Source organism: Arachis duranensis, chromosome 7, assembly GCF_000817695.3.
Source record: "Arachis duranensis cultivar V14167 chromosome 7, aradu.V14167.gnm2.J7QH, whole genome shotgun sequence".
Lineage (NCBI taxonomy): Eukaryota > Viridiplantae > Streptophyta > Magnoliopsida > Fabales > Fabaceae > Arachis > Arachis duranensis.
The window spans coordinates 78,104,334-78,123,865 of NC_029778.3; the positions used below are offsets into that span (position 1 = coordinate 78,104,334).

The following is a 19,532-nucleotide window of genomic DNA, read 5'->3' on the forward strand; positions in this document are numbered from 1 at the left end:
AGAGTATTTTAGTCACTTTTTTTTAATAAGGGTATTGTAATAATTTTTTTATAAAAAGTAATATTAATTTAGATTGATTCAAAATTTGATTCACCATTTTTTTAGTCAAATTAATTTATTTGTCTAATTTCAATAAAAAAATAACACGATTTAATCAATTATATGTATTAAATTTTAATTATTAAAAAATATTTTTAAAAAAAATATTTTAGACGTCTTTATTAGAGGTCACCTTTATAAAATTGCCTTTATTAGAGGTCACCTTTATAAAATTGCCGTAATATTCATTTTAGGGCAGTTTATGTAATTGCCGTAATACTATGTTTGCCATTTTACAGAAATACATATATTCGTGGAATCGCATTGCGCATCGATTAGCTCCAAAGGAAGATTAGATTAGAAGATCAAATTCTGCTATGCGTATTTTCAAACAAAAATGATATTCCATCAAATTCTGCTATGCGTATTTATTTCTCCATTTTCTAAACTGTTGATAACATATCTCATGTTTTCGTTTCAAGCAACAATTTGTTAGTCTTATTTCCGTATGGTAACTTTTTTTTTTGTTTCCCATGGTATTTACACTTGCTTAAGCAGACTAGTAGCTAACCACTAGACCAACCCAACTTGGTTTATTTTCATAGAGTAACTATTCCGCAACATATCAAGTTTGTTCACAATAACATGACGACTGAAAAGAAGTTCAGTCCCAAGTCCCAACTGTTGGAGAAGATTAAGGCAAGGAACATCCACGAAAATTCTCATACAAAGAAATACCTCAGAACTAGCAGTAAATTTTTATTTGCAAACAAACTTATTACTATCAATATAATCCGATACCAAAAAGTCACATAATGGCATCTTTCGGCCAAAAACAAGAGTAATACATCAAACAAGTTTTTCTAAGTTAATTTACTCTCAAATTTCATCACCATAGTTGTGCTTTTACTTCTTGGATGTAATATCTTTAAGCTTTTCCTTCAGCTCGCCATTCTACATGAATGCAAATTATTTTAAACACAGTACAAAATAACAAGTACAAAAGATTAACAAATGAAGTGTGAACTAACCTGGTGCATATTAAGGATAATATCTGATCCGCCAATAAACTCTCCCTTGATGAAAACTTGTGGAAATGTTGGCCAATGACTGCACAGGGAAAAAACACGGGAGAATGGTATGTCATAAGTAATTTAACTTGTTAGCACTTCCCTTCTAGAACTATCATGAACAATTGATCTGAACTCATAACTAGGCCACTTTAAATGCAATGGCAAAATGAAATAATTTACTGTTATGAAGTAGAAAGCAACACATAAATGAGAAAGCATGAATGTACCTAAAAGCTTTTACAGCACTTTTCAGTTCGGGATCCTCCAAAATGTTCCTAGCACTTATGGGAACATCTGTAATAGCACAATATAATTATAGTCTCAACTTACGGTTTATGAATACAAATTCACATTGGACACAAATTACTGTAAACTAAAAGAACATAATTCATCAATGAGGAGAAAATTATGCCTTAAAAAATGAATCACTATATGGTTTGTTAAAAATGGAATACTACACCCATAACGAGCAACACATTGTGTAGTTAGATAGGTAGATTATTTGGGAACATGAGGAGAAACTACATTCCTAACATGAAGATACAAGCACAGAACATATTTCTTGTATAACTAAAAATGCAGCTTACAAAATTGTATTGGAAAAGTCTAGGAGGCCAGCAACTTTATTAAATTCTGGCCAGCATGTAACCAGCAAAGAAAAGTGAGCCATTGAATGAAATCTCATACCAATCCCACACCATTAAAATCATCATTGATGGCTATTTGATGGCTACAAATCACAAAAGTTGCTGGCCCCTAGCACTCCTCAATTGTATTTACTCACCATATTGTTTTAAAACTCTAACAGCAAGTGAACTAAATCCGCACTGTGGAAAATCAGGCACACCTTTCATGTAAAGCATAACGGGATTCTCTTTGACATCCTGCACAACACAGTTCAAGTCACAGTTCACCATGCCATTATGAAAACAAGAAACAGGTGATAAAGCTTTCAAGTATGAGATAATTCACCTTCTCAACAACATCTGCCAAGGAAATGCCAGAATTCTCAAGTTTATTAGCTGGCTTGAAATCGTCATGAGTGTCAGGATCATTTGACACCGTCGTGAAGTATCTCATTCCATAATTAGATAACTGGAAACACCGAATCCGAAATCTTTTATTAGGGAAAAAATCGACAAAATTGTTTCGTAGCATAGGACATAATGAGAAAAGCGAAGAAAATTTCTAGATTTCAACAACAATAATTATAATGATAATCAGCTGAGAAGAAATCAAAGCAATATCTGGACCTCGACAAAACAATCCCCATCTCCAGCGTTACCTAATTCCAATTTCAAGAGTTTTGGAGCGTTACCGGAGTTGCAAGAGAAGGAGAACGAGAACGAGAACGAGAAGCTAATCCCTTGAAGAGGATGCTTGATAACGATGCCGCCATGCTCGTCCCTGCTACTATCCCTTCTAATATGTTGTTATGGTTTGGGAGAAGATGCCATTACCACTTGCCAGCACAGGTTGTTATTCAAGTGCTGCGTCGTCGTGAAATTGGGGTTTCTATGCACCGGCCTGTAGGCTGTACAAGAAGACCATTTTTTTTGGTCTTTTGTAGAAGAAGAGCTTAGGCTTTTGTTGTATTATTTTTTTTCCTTTGGGCTTTATCGATCTTATAATATTGGGCCTTGAGGCCTCTATCTGTCCAATCCACTTGACCAAAAAAAAACATATTACATGTTTACATTATTACTTCCTCAATTATTTTGAAAATAATATACTTTGACATCTTACAGACTTACACTTTTACTTCCTCATAAGACATATTATTTTTTGGGGTTTTTTTATTAATTTATTACCCTAATTGAGATGTTCATATATATAAGTAATATTATTTTTTCTTTACAAAGGCATTCAAACTGAAAACACTAATAATAATTTGCATAAAAAATCAGAGAAGGGGAGAAGGAGAGAAATCTGAATAGCTGGGTTGAGTGAGAAAGAGAGAAGGGTTTTGAGTGAGCGAAGAAGAAGAAGAAGAAGAAGAAAGGATGTCACTGACGGGGGTGAAGATGTCGGAGGAGGTGTGGCTGACATGCGCCACGCACGCATTGTCGACGGAGACAGAAGAGATCATGGGCCTCCTCTTGGGGGACATCCACCACTCCAAGGACGGCCGCCACGTCACCGCTCTCATTTGGGGAGCATCCCCCCAGACTCGCTCCGATCGCCGCAAGGACCGTGTCGAGACCAACCCCGAGCAGCTGGCCGCCGCCTCCGCCCTCGCAGACCGCATGACCTCCTCCACCGGCAGAACCACCCGCGTCATCGGCTGGTACCACTCCATGTACCAGCTCCTCGATTCCGGCTTCATTGGCCTCATCTTCTCCTGTTTCAGCCATGACGCCAACAAGGTCGGTAGGATTCAGGTCATTGCCTTCCAGTCCTCTGATGGCAAGAACCATCTCATTCGAACTTCCGTTATCGATATCGATTCCTCGCCCAGTTCCTCTGAGAATGTGTCCCTCAGATCTGCTCAATTCAAGCCCGACAGTCCCGAGCAGGACACTGGTGATTCCAGAATTGCATCTCCAGCTGCTAAGGTACTCCGTTTTCTTTTAGAGTGTAGAATATGCGCCATTGTTGAATTTCAATTGTATAATTAGCAAGCTGCGGTGTATATCTATCATGTTGAACAATGCATTTCATGAATATTAATGCGTGTTTTTATAATAGCTTGTTTCCTACTGATACTATAGTTAAAGTGCGTATGTATGCTTGATGAGAAGGTGACTGTGAATTCGGAGCTCAAATATCTGTCTCATTTGCGATATTGGATGATTCTATATTGTAATATTCGTCTAAACTAATTGATCTGCATGATTTATATGAAAGATGTTCATCTTCGATTATAGTGGCTTTGTGTAAACATTTTTGTTCATATCATGGAATGTGATGCCATCTTAAAGAGTTGGTTTTTGATCTTATGGGAGATTCATTCAGCCCCTTGAGGTTGTTCTATGGGCAGAATTCTGCTCATACTTTTTTCTCTGCAGGATAAAATTACTTCACGCTTTCTCTAATTTATGTAATTATATACTTTTTGGCTAGGGTGTGGGGAAATCTTCAGACTTGGGGTATTTCTTTGATAATGCCGATGCCAACTATATGGGGAGAGAAAAAGGGGGAGTGAACTACCATCCTAACAATTCAGACGTCTCCATTGTTGATGTTGATCCCATGGATATGTCAGAAAGTATGCAGGAAGCTGTGCACCGTTCTAATTTGGACATGAGGTATAGATGAGTATGTAATTCACCTTGAATACTTATCAACTGAATAGTTTATTCCTACTTTTGGGATTAGGATCCTCTCATGTCCCTTTGCTTGCTATACAAGGGAACATGGGGCATGACATTGGGATAACTGCAGGGTACTTACAAATGCAAACAGAAATTAGGAATAATTTGGGAAGGCACTAATATGTAATATCAATTTATATTTTGAAACGAACTTAACATCTGTTTCACCTCTATTAACAAAACTCCTCTCTAGACTCCTCATGCTGATTTTTCTATCGTTTCTTACATGAAACTTTTCTGGGCACATTTCAACTGAAAACTTTCTATTAAAAACGATAATCATTTAGGAGATGGAGATAAACGTTCATATGAAGTCTGATATTTCATTTTTCTGTCTCCATTTTATTATGATTGGTCAGGTAAACCATGTTTCATCTTTATGAGGCATTGAGGCTGACAAGATAGTTTCTCAAATCTTGGGTTTTATTTAATGACAGTGGTGCAGAGTATGTAAGAAAAGAAATTCCCCTTTATGTTTTGCCAGCCTTGTCTCTTATCAGCCTTGATTTGCCCCTGTCGTCGTACACGGATCTGCAACATGTACTATTTGAAGAGGAACGAAGTGCATATAACCAAGCCATCTTACAAAATATGAGGTGATAATTTGATATGCTATATGCTAATTCTTAATACAAATGTCAAATTTCTATGGAAGCTTTTTTGTTTTCTGGCAAAATGAAAGCATTCTGTTCACTTAAATGTTATATATGTTGTGGTCACTCTAATTTTCCTTATTCGTTTCTTTTGTAGGGATGGCAAAGTGCATCCACTCACCTTCATACATCACACCTCAACTTATCAGGCTTCCTTGTGCAAACTGATGGAATATTGGTCAGAGCAAAGTCTCCATTCTTCAATTCCTCTTTTCTTCGTTTCATGTTAGTTTTTAAATAAACACATCCTGCTTTTTCACTTTACAGTTTAAGTCCTGCAATAAATTCACTTCAAGATCGACTCAGAGAGACTGAAATTCGGGTATGTATTAAATTTTCAAGTCACAATACCATAGTTTTGTTGGCTTTATTCCCAGTGTTTTGTTGAGTTCTATAGATTTGGAGTATTTCACATAAAATCCTTCTTCCAGACTAGATTCTTGCAGCCTAGCTAATGAAATATTTGTTTATTCACATCTGCTAATCAACGTCTGGTCAATCATTTAACTTTGTTGCACTTATGATTTTGATACAACAGCTAGCAGCACTGCGTGAAGAAGCCAAAAGTCTGGAGACTGAGGCATCTAGAGGGAGTGAAGCAAGTTCAGGATCCCCTCGACAACCCGCATCTCCTGCAAATCGAGGAAGCTCCTCTCTTGGTCATAGAAACTTGCACAGCTCAGCCGAACCCCTCGGAGCTAGGAATGTAGCTAGTCCCAGTAGCCGGAGCAGAAAAGGATACTAGAGTAAAACCCAGATTGAAAGAAATGTTTCAATCAATACTAATGGCAATCGTGATTTTTTTGCTAAAATGGGGTGTAGGATACGTATTTGGAATGTACATGAAAATGATATTGCCAGAGCATAGTCTGCTATTTTGGACATGATGCTAAATGAGCAAGCATTCTGCAAGTGTAGTCTATTACTAATGTAAAAATGACGTTTTCAATACTAGTATTCACTTTGAAGAACTTGTTGGAGTTATCAAACGGCACGCATGCATGCATGCATGCTTAAGATTCGAGGCAGGTTAATTGTTAAGTTGCCAAACGTATATCTCCTCGTATTGACGTGAATCCTTCTCTTTATGTAGAATTTAAAGCAGGGCAGCATGATTGCGAGAAAAGGAGGACGGTGGAGAACTCAAAAAGAGGGAGAGAAAAAGATTGTGCCAACTAATTCATATCGTTTAGCACTATTCTATTTTGTTTTCTTTGATTACTATCACAGTCACCTTTATTAGCTAGCTAGCTTTATTTCAAATCGATGCACCGCAAGTAAAACTCGTTTAGAGCCAAAGTGTCGTTGGAACTTGGAACCAATACTATTTCTATACCTTGTTTTTCCTTTTTGTTTTTGACCCATTACTCTTTTCCGTAACATCATGTTGCTAAGCAAATAGTGTCACAGGGGATGTTACTCAACTGGCATAGAAAGTGTAAAAAGTTGGATTTAAATGTAATCCCATCTTTAAGTAGAAAAGAACATCCCGCTATAAATACTGAAGCAAAGTACAAGATTACCAGTAGCATCCAAAAGGAGAGAAAATACTAATAAAAGAAGCTAAGGAAAACTCTTCCATTGATGATCCTAAAAGAATTCCTCAGATAGTGTGGAAGTGGTGCAAAATGAATAGGGTCTCCAGAAGCATTTCAGATTTGAGTGATAATTTGCGGTGCAGAAACAATTGTTATGCCTTAGATCACAATCAAAGGCCACACAGAGCAAGCCACCCTGCTTCTCAAGCAATGAAGAAGCTTTGTGCAGAGCGTGGTGGTCAGCTTAGGCTCGGCCACTTCCGGCTCTTGCGCCTCCTAGGCCGAGGTGATATCGGAAAAGTGTTCCTGTGTGAGATCAGCAAGTCCTTGAAGCCGCAGCCCAATTGTTTGTATGCCATGAAAGTAGTGGACAGAAAGTCTCTGGCTCTGAAGAAGAAGCTGAAAAGAGCAGAGATGGAGGAACAAGTACTGAGTGTTGTTGACCACCCTTTTCTGCCAACACTTCATGCAAAATTTGAAGCTCATCAATACACATGTTTTGTCATGGATTACTGCCCAGGTGGCGACTTGTTCACGCTTCAGCAGAACCAGCCAGATCTTCACTTTAATGTCTCCACAGCAAGGTAATTTAGCCACACCAAAAATCTTTTCTTTTCTTTTCTTTTTCAAGAATGATATATTATTATTATAAGTCATGTCACAGATTCTTTGCGGCTGAGGTGCTTGTTGCTCTTGAATATCTGCATATGATGGGGATAGTGTATAGAGACCTGAAGCCAGAAAATGTGCTTATTCAAGAAGATGGACACATCATGCTCACTGATTTTGATCTCTCTCTTCACTTGGAAGTTCACCCCACTCTTCTTAAACAAGTTTCCAACAATAGGATCATAAAGAAGAATAAGCCAATGCTGTGTTGCAGCGATTCATATGGTTATGAGCATATAGGTACTAGAAGCACTAGGAAGAAAGCTAGCATTATTGGTGGTGATGGCCATGCACAACAGATTGAGATTTCAGCTGAGCCTAACAACGGAAGATCACATTCTTTTGTTGGAACTCATGAGTATTTGGCACCAGAGGTGATCTTGGGATTAGGCCATGGAAGTGCTGTGGATTGGTGGGCATTTGGTGTGTTCCTCTATGAGCTCTTATATGGAGATACACCTTTCAAAGATGCAACAAGCCATGACAAAACAATGAACAACATCCTCAGGAAACGGTTGAGTTTCCCAAGATCAGGAACAATAACACATTCCGGGGAGGATATTGCCAAGGCAGAGGATCTTATTGGGAAGCTTCTTATCAAGAATCCAAAGAAAAGAATGGGATACAACAGTGGATCTTGTGAGATTAAGAGACATGAGTTCTTTCAGGGGATTAACTGGGCCTTAATCAGATCAGTTAAACCACCTCTTGTTTTCAAGAACAAGTCTGCAGGTCAACAACCTCATCAAATACCCTTCTTCTGATCTATTCTAGAAATATTATATGTAATATCTTTGTGTACATCTTTTTAACTTTGGTATTACAAATAATTGATAAGTAATTTATCTTTTATATCATAAAAGAAAAGTGCTCAAGAAAAACAAACATAAAACATGGTTGTAAATATCATTTCCCATTGTTTTCTGCATAATCGCTTGAAAGTGAGAGTCGCGTTATATTGTAGGTGAAGACTCATGCAGTTGTTTGTTTTCATGCGAAATTGATAGTTGAGAACAGTTAGATATTGATTTGTCAAATCATTTAACAATTTTTAAATGTAACTTCCCATGAAAACAATTGCATGTGAGTTTTCACCTATATAATATCACGAATCCAAGTAAGTATACGAAAAATGAGTTCATAGTAAAAAAGTATATATAATCTAAGGTTATAATTACGTAGATACTAGAAGACAAGACCAGTTAGTTGATAATGAGTTGAGTGAATAAAACTTGTGGTGATAGACATACAAATATGTATAACGTGACAGATATGATGATGTTGCCTGTTGTTGTTATTGTTTACAAATCGGTGAATGTTGATGTTTCTTTTATCGTTTTTGTGTGACATAGTGAGAGATGCAGATCTCTTTCCCGATCAGTACGTAAAATTAATAAGGTAGGTGACTTTGTACCCAGAAAGTTAAGGCATGCAGTAGAACCATTGAATATATTAAAACTAACGTATACGTGCGTATTATGTATTATTATTAATGCATATAGGTATGAATTCAATACGCATATAGTGCTATACTTAATTAGAAGTAGTTTTTTTGTGTATTCTTGAATTGAATGAAGAGTGGATGCATGTCTAATGTTAAGAAGACAAAAAAAAAATGTTACGATAATTTAGGGGTGTTATCGGTTCGGTTTGATTCGGTTTTGGATCAAAAACCAATCGAACCGATATGTTTAATTCCTACAGATACACAACTATTCGGTTTGTTGTTTTTACAACGATCGAATCGAACCGAACCGAATCAATAGCAGTTTGGTTTGGTCGGTTTTTTCGGTTTTTAATTTTTAATAAGTAAAATATGAATCACAATAACTAGAAGTTTAAAATAGTCAATAAACTAAAATAATAAGAGTAAAATATTAAAATGGTTAGGGGTTGGAGGTTTTTATTATTAGGTTAAAAGTTAAAATGATTAAAACATTGATATGGACGCATATTTTCGGTTCGGTTCGGTTTGGTTTCATTTCTATCGAGCCAACTAAAAACTGAACCGAACCGATCGGTTTTGTTATAAAAAGAACAAAAAAACCGATTTTTTCGATTTTTAAGTCGATTGTTGTAATTTTCGATTCGGTTTTGTGATAATTTTTGGTCCGGTTCGATAACTTACACCCCTACGATCATTTATGAATAGTAAATAAGATATGTTCTATTTTTTTCGTTAATATTTTTTTTTTGTTGCCAAATATGAAGAGAAGACAAAACGAAATAAGTAAGGGTGTACATCAATATCTATCAAATAATGAATCAATGCATTGCATTGGCCCTCTAATGACTTGAGCATTTCTGAAACTTCCAAAAGGAAAAGGCGACCAGCAGATATATATATTAGACCTTATGATACTGATAGGGGGGATCAATATAATTTGGCAAATCAACACAAGAGAAAATGCTAATGAAATTTCTATTATATTAAAAAGATAAAAGATAGTATGGAGTAGGCTAAAATTGGTAACGCCGGACATTCTCCCATATTAATGCAAATGCCGAATTTAAGGCAGAATGTGGGGCATGTCTTATGAGTGGTGGTGTGTTTTTGGTCAGAGGAATTCAATAGTGAAGAGGTAGTAAATGCTTTTGGTAGGGTTAGGGTTGTGGACAACTTGCTTGTCATTCTTCAATTGTCACCATACAAATAAACCTGTGCAGCTGTGCTACTTGGGTTATCATCAATAATTGTGCTCACCTCCTCTATTAACAATTTCATTTATTTCTTCCATCTCATTGTTTCAACCCAACCTCGTATCTCTAGCTAGTATTAATGGACTAGGGCATTTAGCTTTTACTACGATATTGGGCCAATATGTTTTGGGCTAATTGGATCAATTTGTAGAAGTTGGATGTAAATGCAACTAAACAGAAGCTATAGCCCACAAGCCCTTCTTAGTGAAAAGGCCTTGCTTCTTCCCGGCCTAAATTACATGATACTTATAAATAATTGTTGAGGGAAACAGGCAGGAATTAATACAATAAATAAATAACCAACTTGGTTCGTCGAGTGGTCAGCTCACTCATCCGCTTAAGCAAGTGTCGACGGTTCGAATCTCGCCTTGTGCATGCAGTAAATCATTGGCCAGCGGCAGAAGATACTGTGGGCAACCAAAAAAAAATACAATAAATAATATTTTTTTTATATGGAGACCAAAAAGCTAATTAAATATTTAAATGGAGAACCATGTTGGGTTAGTCTAATGGTTAGCTCACTAATCCGCTTAAGCAAGTGTTGGAGGTTCGAAATACCGCGACGGATTAACCATGTTGGGTTAGTCTAATGGTTAGCTCACTAATCCGCTTAAGCAAGTGTTGGGGGTTCGAAATACCGCGACAGATTAATTCTTGACCGGTCAGATTGGGAGATACTGTGGAAAACAAAAAAAATAATGGAGAATAAGTGTACAAATAATGTTGTTGTTTTACATTTAGTTAATGAGAAACGGAGAGAAAACAGAGTAGCTCAATGGTCTTAATCTAGCAACAAGTATAATTAAAAAGATGGTCAAATTGAGGCTGCTTATTGTATTTATATCATCATCAACGTCACCTTCACCTAACTTTATTGAAACTCACCATTCGCCTTATCTTTTTCTCTGGCTTTCAATATATTCACCATGTGTTAAGGTAACCTAAATATAATCTAATACAATGCTAGGTATACATTAAAATACAAAATATACATTAAATTATAGATATATTTATATATAAATATATTATAATTAATTTTAGTAACTAATTTTGATGTCTAGATCTTATTTTTTAATCTAATATATACAATCTTGCAAACCAGCTATTTATATATCATTATACATAGTTACTTACTTTTTCAATACATGTATATGTTTTCTCTCTCATTTTATTGAGCATTCTCTTCATCACAGTTCTCTCTGAAGCAAATACTCTGTTCTTTATTATTGGTAATGACATGTATAATAATAATAATTGAGGTTGTGGTTTGAGACCAAAAGTAGTTAACATTGGATCCCTTTTCACCGAGTGTAAATACATACTATACCTTAAAAATGGATGCTACCATTCAAATTTCGATGAGACCGATAGCTATAGCAACGCTCCAAACAAGGCTCTGCAGGATTTCCTGTCTTTCTAGCACTGTCATACTATCAATAACTACGTGAGCATTAATGGAAGTATAATCCAACACAACATTCATAATAAACATTGATTGGATCATGATAGTAGTACTTTGAGTTTTGAAATGAGAAGATTTAGAACAACGAGATAGTGCAGGAAATTAATTAGCTATGCATGCCTACCTATGCAGGGAGCAAAGAACTAATAAACGAGTTAAGGTAACATTAATTAAAACGGTACATGACTTGGTAGGTTTTTAAATAAAAAATTAGATTATCTAGATAATTAATGACTTTTTTAAACAACATGAATAACAACCTTTAAAATTGGTCTAATTCAACTAAAATACACTATACTACAGATTACTCACCTAAATCTTAATATTAAAATAATCATCCGCATACCTAATGAATTGAACATCTGATATATTCATTGTTCATATTGTTTAATATTTACATTGTCTACCTATACTTTTCTTAAATAATTTTATATAAAAAAATATAAATAAACAATATAAATGGTAAACAATGTAAATAATAATTTAAAAAAAAGATTAAATTAAAATTTAACTAATTTGTATTTTTGGAGATAATATCATTTGATTAAAGTTATCAGTAAAAAAAAATTTATAAAAATTATTCAAAATTCAAGTAGTTCTCAGTATATTTGTTATACATTTATTAAAAAAATTACAAATCTTTCACTAATAATAATGATATTTTTATTAAAATATATTTAACAAGAATGATGTATAACCAAAAATACAACAAATTAAAAGTTTTATGAGTAACAGCATAATTATAAGATATTATATTATATGATTTATATTGAAGTGAATCAATTTAAAATTTTATTCGAAATTTGATTCAAAATCCGATTTAATCGTGTAATTTGTTAGAAATAAGATCAAATTTTTGAGCAGTTATCAAATTTAAATTTGGATTGGAAATTTGTGGAATCTTTGTTGGTGGGACCCAGCAATGGAAGTATAGAGAGAGAGAGAGAGAGAGAGAGAGAGCAGCTGTAAGCTTGAACGCACGCAGCAACGTTGGTTCATTCATTCATTCCATGTTCTCTTGTCTTCTTCCGGTAGTTGCTACTTCTTTCTTTCATTCAATCCTTCAACTCCGATCAATTTTCTCTTCTTAATTCCTTCCAATGGCTTCATGTGAGTCCTCTTCCTGCTTTGCTTTCTTCTCCTCACTTTATTTTTCACTTCTCTGCTTTACCTTTCATGCCTGCTCGATCCTTTTGCTGTTCTTCTTTGAATTCTCACCGATTGTGGGGCTTGCCTGCCCATTAAAGTCTTCAAATTTGATGCATGCATGCCTCAAATACTTCATTTGTATTAGGATTAAGAAGCCATGCATAATGTGTTCTTTTGGTGCCTTAACCTACATACAAAAATGGGTTTTGATTTGACTTTTTTTTTTAATATGCTCATTGGTTTGCTCGTTACTCAATATTAAATTTGTTTTCTTGGGAGTCACAATTGAGTTTGCATTCTTATTTTCTTTGTAAAACAGCATGACCAATCAGAAAGTTATTCTAATGAAGCAATCATAACATTAGAATAGATTTACTAGGATTAGAATCTAATTTGTTTGGATTCAATTTTAAATTTTAAATTTAAATTTAAGTTTAAATTTAAATTGTCATCTTTTGATTAGTTTTTAGGGTAAGCAGCCTTTGGTTCAAAACAACTTCCATTCAGATTACTAACTTCATTTATAAAGGAACCAGGTTATTGTTGATGCCACTAGACATTATTATTAGTATCTTTCCATCTTCGTTTGAGAAAGAAAATTGTCTCCAATTCGTCAACAACATGATGAGCTGTAAGAATTTTTTGGAATTTGATGTTGTGTTTGCAATCTAGAAGCTTGTCTTGTGTGTCTTACTGAATGTACTAGTTAGAATTTTAATGTACACATGTAATTTGTGTCATTTATTTATATACAGGTAGCTTAGGGGCCCCAAATAATAAGTTATTGAACTTGCAATTTGGTGGAAGAAGAGTTGGATTCTTGCAAGGATTTGGTGCAAGAAGTTGGATCAGTAGGAAGCCAGTGCAGCACACTGCTTTGGTTATGCAGCAACAGTCAGTTAAATCTTTAACTGAATCTACTGCTCAATCAATAGAGATCCAATGTAAGTTGTTTCATTTGTTTCTTCTAAATACTTCTTGCAAAAACTTTTATCTTGGTTTATGTCACATGGTGAGGCTTTCATGCATTGCTTTTATTGATGACAATACATAACAGCTATTACAAGATCAGAAGATTCTTCTGAAGATATTCATTCTTCCGGTGTGTCGAGTGAGCTTGTCCCTAAGTTTCATGAGGTCAGCACTTTGTGTATAATCATCTTCTTTTTATTTAGTCCTCGTCTATGACCTTATATGGTGATTTAGCTACTTTGTTGGATTTATCTTCTGCATCTTGCATGATTATGTGGCCACTGATTTTAAGTCTATATTCAGTTTCCCATCCTCGATTCGACCTGTAATTCGATATGTTTGTAGGTGGAGTTCTTGCTCAACACAATATGTGACTCAAGTTCAGTTGGGGAATTTGAATTAAAAGTAAGCAGAGTTATTGGCCTATAGATTTTAATCTCCCATATAATATAATTTTCATTCTCTTCCCTGAGGACATTAGGAGTTCTACATTAAATCTTGCTTCTTATTGTTGTTTTCTTTTTCTATTGCACCTTTCAAATGATACCAGCTTGATGGATTTCACCTGCGTGTAGTGAGGGGTTTGAGTGAGAAAAATAAAACTGTACCTCCTCTAACTCCTGCTAGTACTAGTGTAAATACCATCACAGAGGCACCAAAATCAAATGGATTGGCTTCTAATTCTGCATTGTCATTGGCCATCTCAAAGCCACTACCTTCTCCAGAGTCTATCCAGAGATTCCTAGACAAAGCAACAGATGAAGGATTGGTAATAATTCAGTCTCCAAAGGTAAGAATCTAAAGCACATTTCTTGTAGCAATTTAGCATTTCTTTCGATGCACTCTAAAACCATAGAGCAGGTTGGTTTCTTCCGGAGATCTCGAACCATAAAGGGGAAACGCACTCCACCAGCATGTAAAGAGGTACAGTTGTTTAAGCCTTTCAGAGTTCAGTCTAAACCATGCAATTTGCTGCTGCTTTTTTAAATTTCTTGCTGACAGCACCGGCTAGAAATTCGAAATACTTGATTAATAATTAAGATTATTGATTGTGATGAAATCCATACTTGCTGACAGAATCAAAAGGTTGAGGAGGGACAAGTGATTTGTTTCATTGAACAGCTAGGCGGCGAGCTGCCAATTGAGGTAACGGTCGTGACTCGAAATGTAGCCTTGCCTTTCTGAATTCCCATGATGCCTTGATTTATGAGTCAGCTTTGCAATCAGTAATGTTGTTAATATTTGTTTCCAGTCTGATGTATCAGGGGAGATCATCAAGATACTGAGAAAGGATGGAGGTTAGTTACCTCAATTTGTTTTTGTCATTTTAAAAGAAGAGTCTTGTACTCTTATAGTATATTAGTATGTCTCTGCAAATTGATTTTTTTTTTATTATTTATTTTGCAGAACCGGTTGGATATGGAGACCCAGTTATAGCTGTCTTGCCATCATTTCCTGGAATAAAGATTCAATAATTCATTGTATCCATTGCAATGCTGTAATTATTATCTTAGAGATTTTTTAGCAAGCAATATTGTGGTGCGGTAAATAGCAAATTTAGAATGATGTAAGGTTTTTGCAATGCTTTATCACAATTTAATCATGTTTAGTACTTGCAATCCTTTTGCCAATTGCTTCCTAACGAAAAGAAAGCTAATCATATTATTTCTGATTAATTAACATGCGAGAAACCTACTTCAATACAAATAAAAAAAATAAAGTTATATTAGTTTTGAATTTCGATAAACAAACGCATGACGGGTAAACTATAAATAAAGAGCTTGAGCCCAAAACATAAAGCATGTTGAGAGAGGGTATTTTGGTCTTTCCAGAAAGGAAAGGCGCCATTTTGAGTGTTGTTGCGATCAAATCAGATGGAGATGGAGATGGAGGACTTGAATTGGAAGAAGAAGGGCACCATGTCAGTGATGGGAAGCAGGTACAAGACAGAGCTTTGCAGGAGATTCATGGCGGGCACCTGTGGGCTTGGCTCAAAATGCAAGTATGCCCATGGGCTTTCTGAGCTCAGAGGAGGATGCCCTAAAGTTTGCAGAATGTTCTCTCAGTACAGAAACTGCTCCTATGGCCACACCTGTCGCTTCCTTCACTCATCATCAACAATCACCACCTCTCACTTCCTTCATCATGCTCAACCACCAGGTCCCCTTAATTGTATTCTTTCACTTTTGAGTTTGTGATCATCATTTGGGTTTTCCCTTTTCAATAAAAAGAACGCATTTTTGTTGCCCATTTTTTGATTCAGTAGAGACTTGGTTTTGGGTGTTGCAGAATTCAGGCCAATGCAAACAACAAGTGCTACAAATGCCTCAAGCAGCATATTGGCAACTGATGATGATGATGATGATGTTGATGAACCACCACCATGCAGAGTGAAGTGCATTTTCAAGGATCATGAACTCCAAAGGATCAGTCGCATCTATGCAGATTGGATCTAAAACTAACAACAGTTTACTTTGCTTTTAGCCTCACCAGAATTGCTATGAGGATATGCTTAACTAGCAAGTATTTTGTGCATGTATGAATACTCATTTCTTTGTATAAAGCCTCACAATTTAGTACACTTTATGTTCTGTTATATACATACCCCTTTAGATTCTAGCAGAGCATACTTCAATGTATTAGCTCAAAAGAAGAATGGAATGTTCCACACAAATTATATCAAGAATTATTATAGATGATTCCGGGGATTCCTCTGCAGATTTTGTAGTATATAATATATAAAGACACAAGGGTTCTATAAGAACAAACAACATTGATTTTTCACAGAATGAATGCATTCTCTTATAGTACTCAACACACACCCTTGGCTTGATTACAATATTGGTAAATACAAAAAGTTTGCACAATACCAATGACATCAGAAGAATGTTGTTGCTGCATAATGCAATGAACTACAAGAGTTAATTTCTATTGTTGTTCATGTATTATCGCCAGAGGATCTTGATCTTACCCATTTGATAGTTGATCTGGCCAAGGCATCCATGGGATCAATACATCTCTTGAGAAGAGGATCGTCTTGGGGCAAGAGCGCGCGCATGTCTTCAGAAGCAAGGATAACAGAGTTAACAGCCCTCACCAGAAGAACCTGAAGTGCAATTCTCAATAGGTTGCATGCCCCTTCAATGTCCTTTCTGTCCAAGGCTTCAGTTGCAGGTATCACTGTGTGTTCCATAGTTGCTTTATCAGGCAGAACAACCTCAAAGCCCTGCATATCATATGAATTTCAATTTCTATTGCTTGTCAAAACAATTCAACCTCCAAACTACAGTGCAGAGTTGTTCAATGTGATGGAAGTTAAAGTAATTAGTACAATAAATCATTCAACAAGTAGGAATCAAATTTCACTCTATAAAAGAGAGTAATTGATAAGTGAAGAAAATGGATCTTCAAAGATATGATTGCAAATGGAAAGGAGGGAACTCACTTCACTCTGCAGCTTCTCCTGATAAAAACCAGCTTCCAGAGTTGGATTTGTGGCCAGCACTCCAATCCGCAGAGGACTACCAGCTTCAAGTGGTTTTAACTTAGCTTCCTTGAGCTCCTTGGCAACACACTCAGCCATGTGAAGAACAGGAACAGAACATCCTATAGACACTTGTTCATACCAACAATGTGATATGTTACAAGGCATCACTATGCAACGAGCACCAGATTTCTCCAGAAAAGCCCTTTTGTTTCTAAGGTTCTGCACAATTGGGGAAGAAGAATCCAGTTTGAGAGACTCAGATTTCTTACTTGTGGCAGAGACAAAGTGACCCCTTTCATAGGAGAGAAGGTCCTTATTCAAGAGAGGATCTGAGCAAAGAAGAAAAGGAATGGAATGTCCTCCATGCAAGTGGACAAGTTTTGTGAGGAAAGTGAGGGTGGCATCAACAGAGAGGCCTCCAATGATACCAAGGGTGGTGCCATGAGTGAACAGAGGAGTAGAAGATGCAAGCTTTCCAGAATTAAGGTTCTTGTTAGCTTGAGGAGGAGAGAATCTGGCACCTTCATCTGCATTCAAGATAAGTGAAGAACACAGGTTCCTAGGTGTACTCAAGGTGTGGAAACAAGACATATTAATTCAGCTATCAAACCCAAACCCTGGACTCAATGAAGAAGAAACCCAAACCTTAAAAAGACAAAGTTAATGACAGTAAACTATGATTAATGATTGAGAGACAGAGAAGTGAGGGAGGGATGAGGGTGGCATCTGCCACACTCTAATCTCTTCTCCACTGGGCTCCACCACTTGCATTGGTCACACTTATATTCATTATTATTATTATTATTATTCAAGATAAGCCAGATTTCCCATCAGATCAGATAAGAACAAGGAATCTGGAAGAATTAGAATATTAATTAATGTATGATATACTCATACTAACAAGAAATCAGCCATATGAAATGAATTTATTACAGAAACATTGTTATGGCAATCCTTTTTTATGGTCACGGCAATATGTGATGATAATGTTAATGGCTATGATAATTTAATTAAAGTCTTAGGAAATATCGATTTCCAATGTATTACCTTGGGGATCCATGTTCTCCCACTGCTTTGCCCATAGATGCTAGCTTACCTACTTTCAATAACACAATTATTAATTTATTATAGTCTTCTCTTCAACATGTTTGTTGACCAAACCAAACTCATGTATTATTAATTTATTATAATTATTACTACTGTTTTATGCTTTCTTCAACAGCCTGACCAAAGTATTCATTCAATCCTTGTGCATTGTTGTTCTCTTAAAATATTCTTTTATATTCCTTCTCAAATAAAGTATCAAACCAAAATACATATATAAAATATAAAATTTCTTAATTATCTTATGGGAACTTTTTTTAAGGCTTTAATTTTATCTAAACGAGATTAAGGCCCCCTCTTTTTTTTGGAGTTAATATGAGCATCCGAGGAAGCCCCGATATATGATGGACATTGTGGATGTGGATGTGGATGAATTAGAGAAGAACCTCCTTGAAAAACTCACTTGTTACATAATGATTCTAGAAAGTTTTTACAACGAAAAAACTCAGCATTGGACTATTATTGTCTATGAGACACATATGAATTCTAACACAGTTGAAGAATCTGTTGTCTATTTTTATTATTTTTACTTTTTCTCTTCTCTTCTTTAATTATTTAACACAGCATGGATGGTTCAATTCTAAAATTTCGGCTCATCATTTGACTAATACACTCGAGTCTTGATGAAGCAACCGTAGTTTTGACTTTAGATTTCAAATTATATAAAAAAAACTCTATAAAAGTAAATGGCCTAAGCGTATAATGTGTATAATAGAGATTTAGGAAGTATTAGAGATATGACTATTAGTGTTATATTGTCTTGTTAGGTTACGTTTTTGGGATGAGTGGGTTCATGACATGGTATTAGAATTCTAAATTCGAAAGGTCAAGAGTTCGATCTTTAATGAACTCCAAAATCAATTTAAGTTTTTGAGATGAATGAGTGATTTTAAAAATCTCTTATTCATGGACCAAAGATTTAGTTCATTCTACAGATTGGCTCTCGTACTACCCAAAAATAAAACATATATGACAATTCGTTCCTTCACAAAAGTAAACATCTTTTCAATCTCTAATCAATTGATCAAATAGACCATTTTCTTCCTCTATTAGTTTTTCTATAAATTCTTAACCGAAAAATCTTACGTGTATGATTATTACCAAAGTGTTAATATACCATTTGATAAGACATATTGTTTCCTCTACACTCATCAAAATACACGCGTTTCAAGACAAAGATGAAAGGGTGCATTTTAACTTATGAATATTAACCTACCTTTCACTCACAAAACTTTCTCACTTCCCTCGTCTCTTCTCGCTCACAATTACGAAAAACCCTAAGCAAAGCACACTTGAACCAGAGCATCACCACGAAGATAGAGACAATAATCCAATGACATGATGGAGAATTGATGGTGTTCACTTGGCAATG

General features: G+C 35.5%; 6 protein-coding genes across 7 annotated transcripts; 4 read left to right on the plus strand and 2 right to left on the minus strand.

The window, feature by feature from the left end:
• Positions 1-764: 764 nt before the first annotated feature.
• On the minus strand, positions 765-2,653 carry LOC107459893 (monothiol glutaredoxin-S15, mitochondrial). 2 transcript variants are annotated; one of them, XM_016078198.3, is made up of 6 exons: positions 2,431-2,653; positions 2,085-2,207; positions 1,897-1,996; positions 1,340-1,406; positions 1,071-1,149; positions 765-993 (listed from the first exon to the last, which is right to left on the minus strand). In XM_016078198.3, exons 1-6 carry the CDS (start codon positions 2,509-2,511, stop codon positions 946-948), a joined length of 498 nt encoding a protein of 165 aa, XP_015933684.1. In that variant the 5' UTR covers positions 2,512-2,653; the 3' UTR covers positions 765-945. The 2 variants fall into 2 exon arrangements, with proteins under 2 accessions (XP_015933684.1, XP_015933682.1); XM_016078196.3 differs by having other exon boundaries at positions 2,085-2,216.
• Positions 2,654-2,965: 312 nt separating this feature from the next.
• On the plus strand, positions 2,966-6,068 carry LOC107459862 (uncharacterized). The gene is made up of 6 exons (XM_016078158.3): positions 2,966-3,667; positions 4,176-4,360; positions 4,864-5,022; positions 5,177-5,257; positions 5,347-5,401; positions 5,618-6,068. Exons 1-6 carry the CDS (start codon positions 3,116-3,118, stop codon positions 5,822-5,824), a joined length of 1,239 nt encoding a protein of 412 aa, XP_015933644.1. The 5' UTR covers positions 2,966-3,115; the 3' UTR covers positions 5,825-6,068.
• A 474-nt stretch (positions 6,069-6,542) lies between these two features.
• LOC107459861 (protein kinase PINOID 2-like) lies at positions 6,543-8,082 on the plus strand. The gene is made up of 2 exons (XM_016078156.3): positions 6,543-7,201; positions 7,282-8,082. Exons 1-2 carry the CDS (start codon positions 6,708-6,710, stop codon positions 8,048-8,050), a joined length of 1,263 nt encoding a protein of 420 aa, XP_015933642.1. The 5' UTR covers positions 6,543-6,707; the 3' UTR covers positions 8,051-8,082.
• Positions 8,083-12,391: 4,309 nt separating this feature from the next.
• Positions 12,392-15,188, plus strand: LOC107459766 (uncharacterized). Its single transcript, XM_016078020.3, has 9 exons — positions 12,392-12,558; positions 13,353-13,541; positions 13,655-13,734; positions 13,915-13,974; positions 14,120-14,359; positions 14,431-14,493; positions 14,647-14,715; positions 14,822-14,867; positions 14,977-15,188. Exons 1-9 carry the CDS (start codon positions 12,549-12,551, stop codon positions 15,042-15,044), a joined length of 825 nt encoding a protein of 274 aa, XP_015933506.1. The 5' UTR covers positions 12,392-12,548; the 3' UTR covers positions 15,045-15,188.
• Positions 15,189-15,333: 145 nt separating this feature from the next.
• LOC107459767 (uncharacterized) lies at positions 15,334-16,268 on the plus strand. Its single transcript, XM_016078022.3, has 2 exons — positions 15,334-15,729; positions 15,859-16,268. The coding sequence occupies exons 1-2, from the start codon at positions 15,444-15,446 to the stop codon at positions 16,023-16,025; spliced, it is 453 nt and encodes a 150-aa protein (XP_015933508.1). The 5' UTR covers positions 15,334-15,443; the 3' UTR covers positions 16,026-16,268.
• A 55-nt stretch (positions 16,269-16,323) lies between these two features.
• On the minus strand, positions 16,324-17,808 carry LOC107459765 (uncharacterized). The gene is made up of 2 exons (XM_016078019.3): positions 17,015-17,808; positions 16,324-16,795 (listed from the first exon to the last, which is right to left on the minus strand). Exons 1-2 carry the CDS (start codon positions 17,645-17,647, stop codon positions 16,508-16,510), a joined length of 921 nt encoding a protein of 306 aa, XP_015933505.1. The 5' UTR covers positions 17,648-17,808; the 3' UTR covers positions 16,324-16,507.
• Between the last annotated feature and the right edge of the window lie 1,724 nt (positions 17,809-19,532).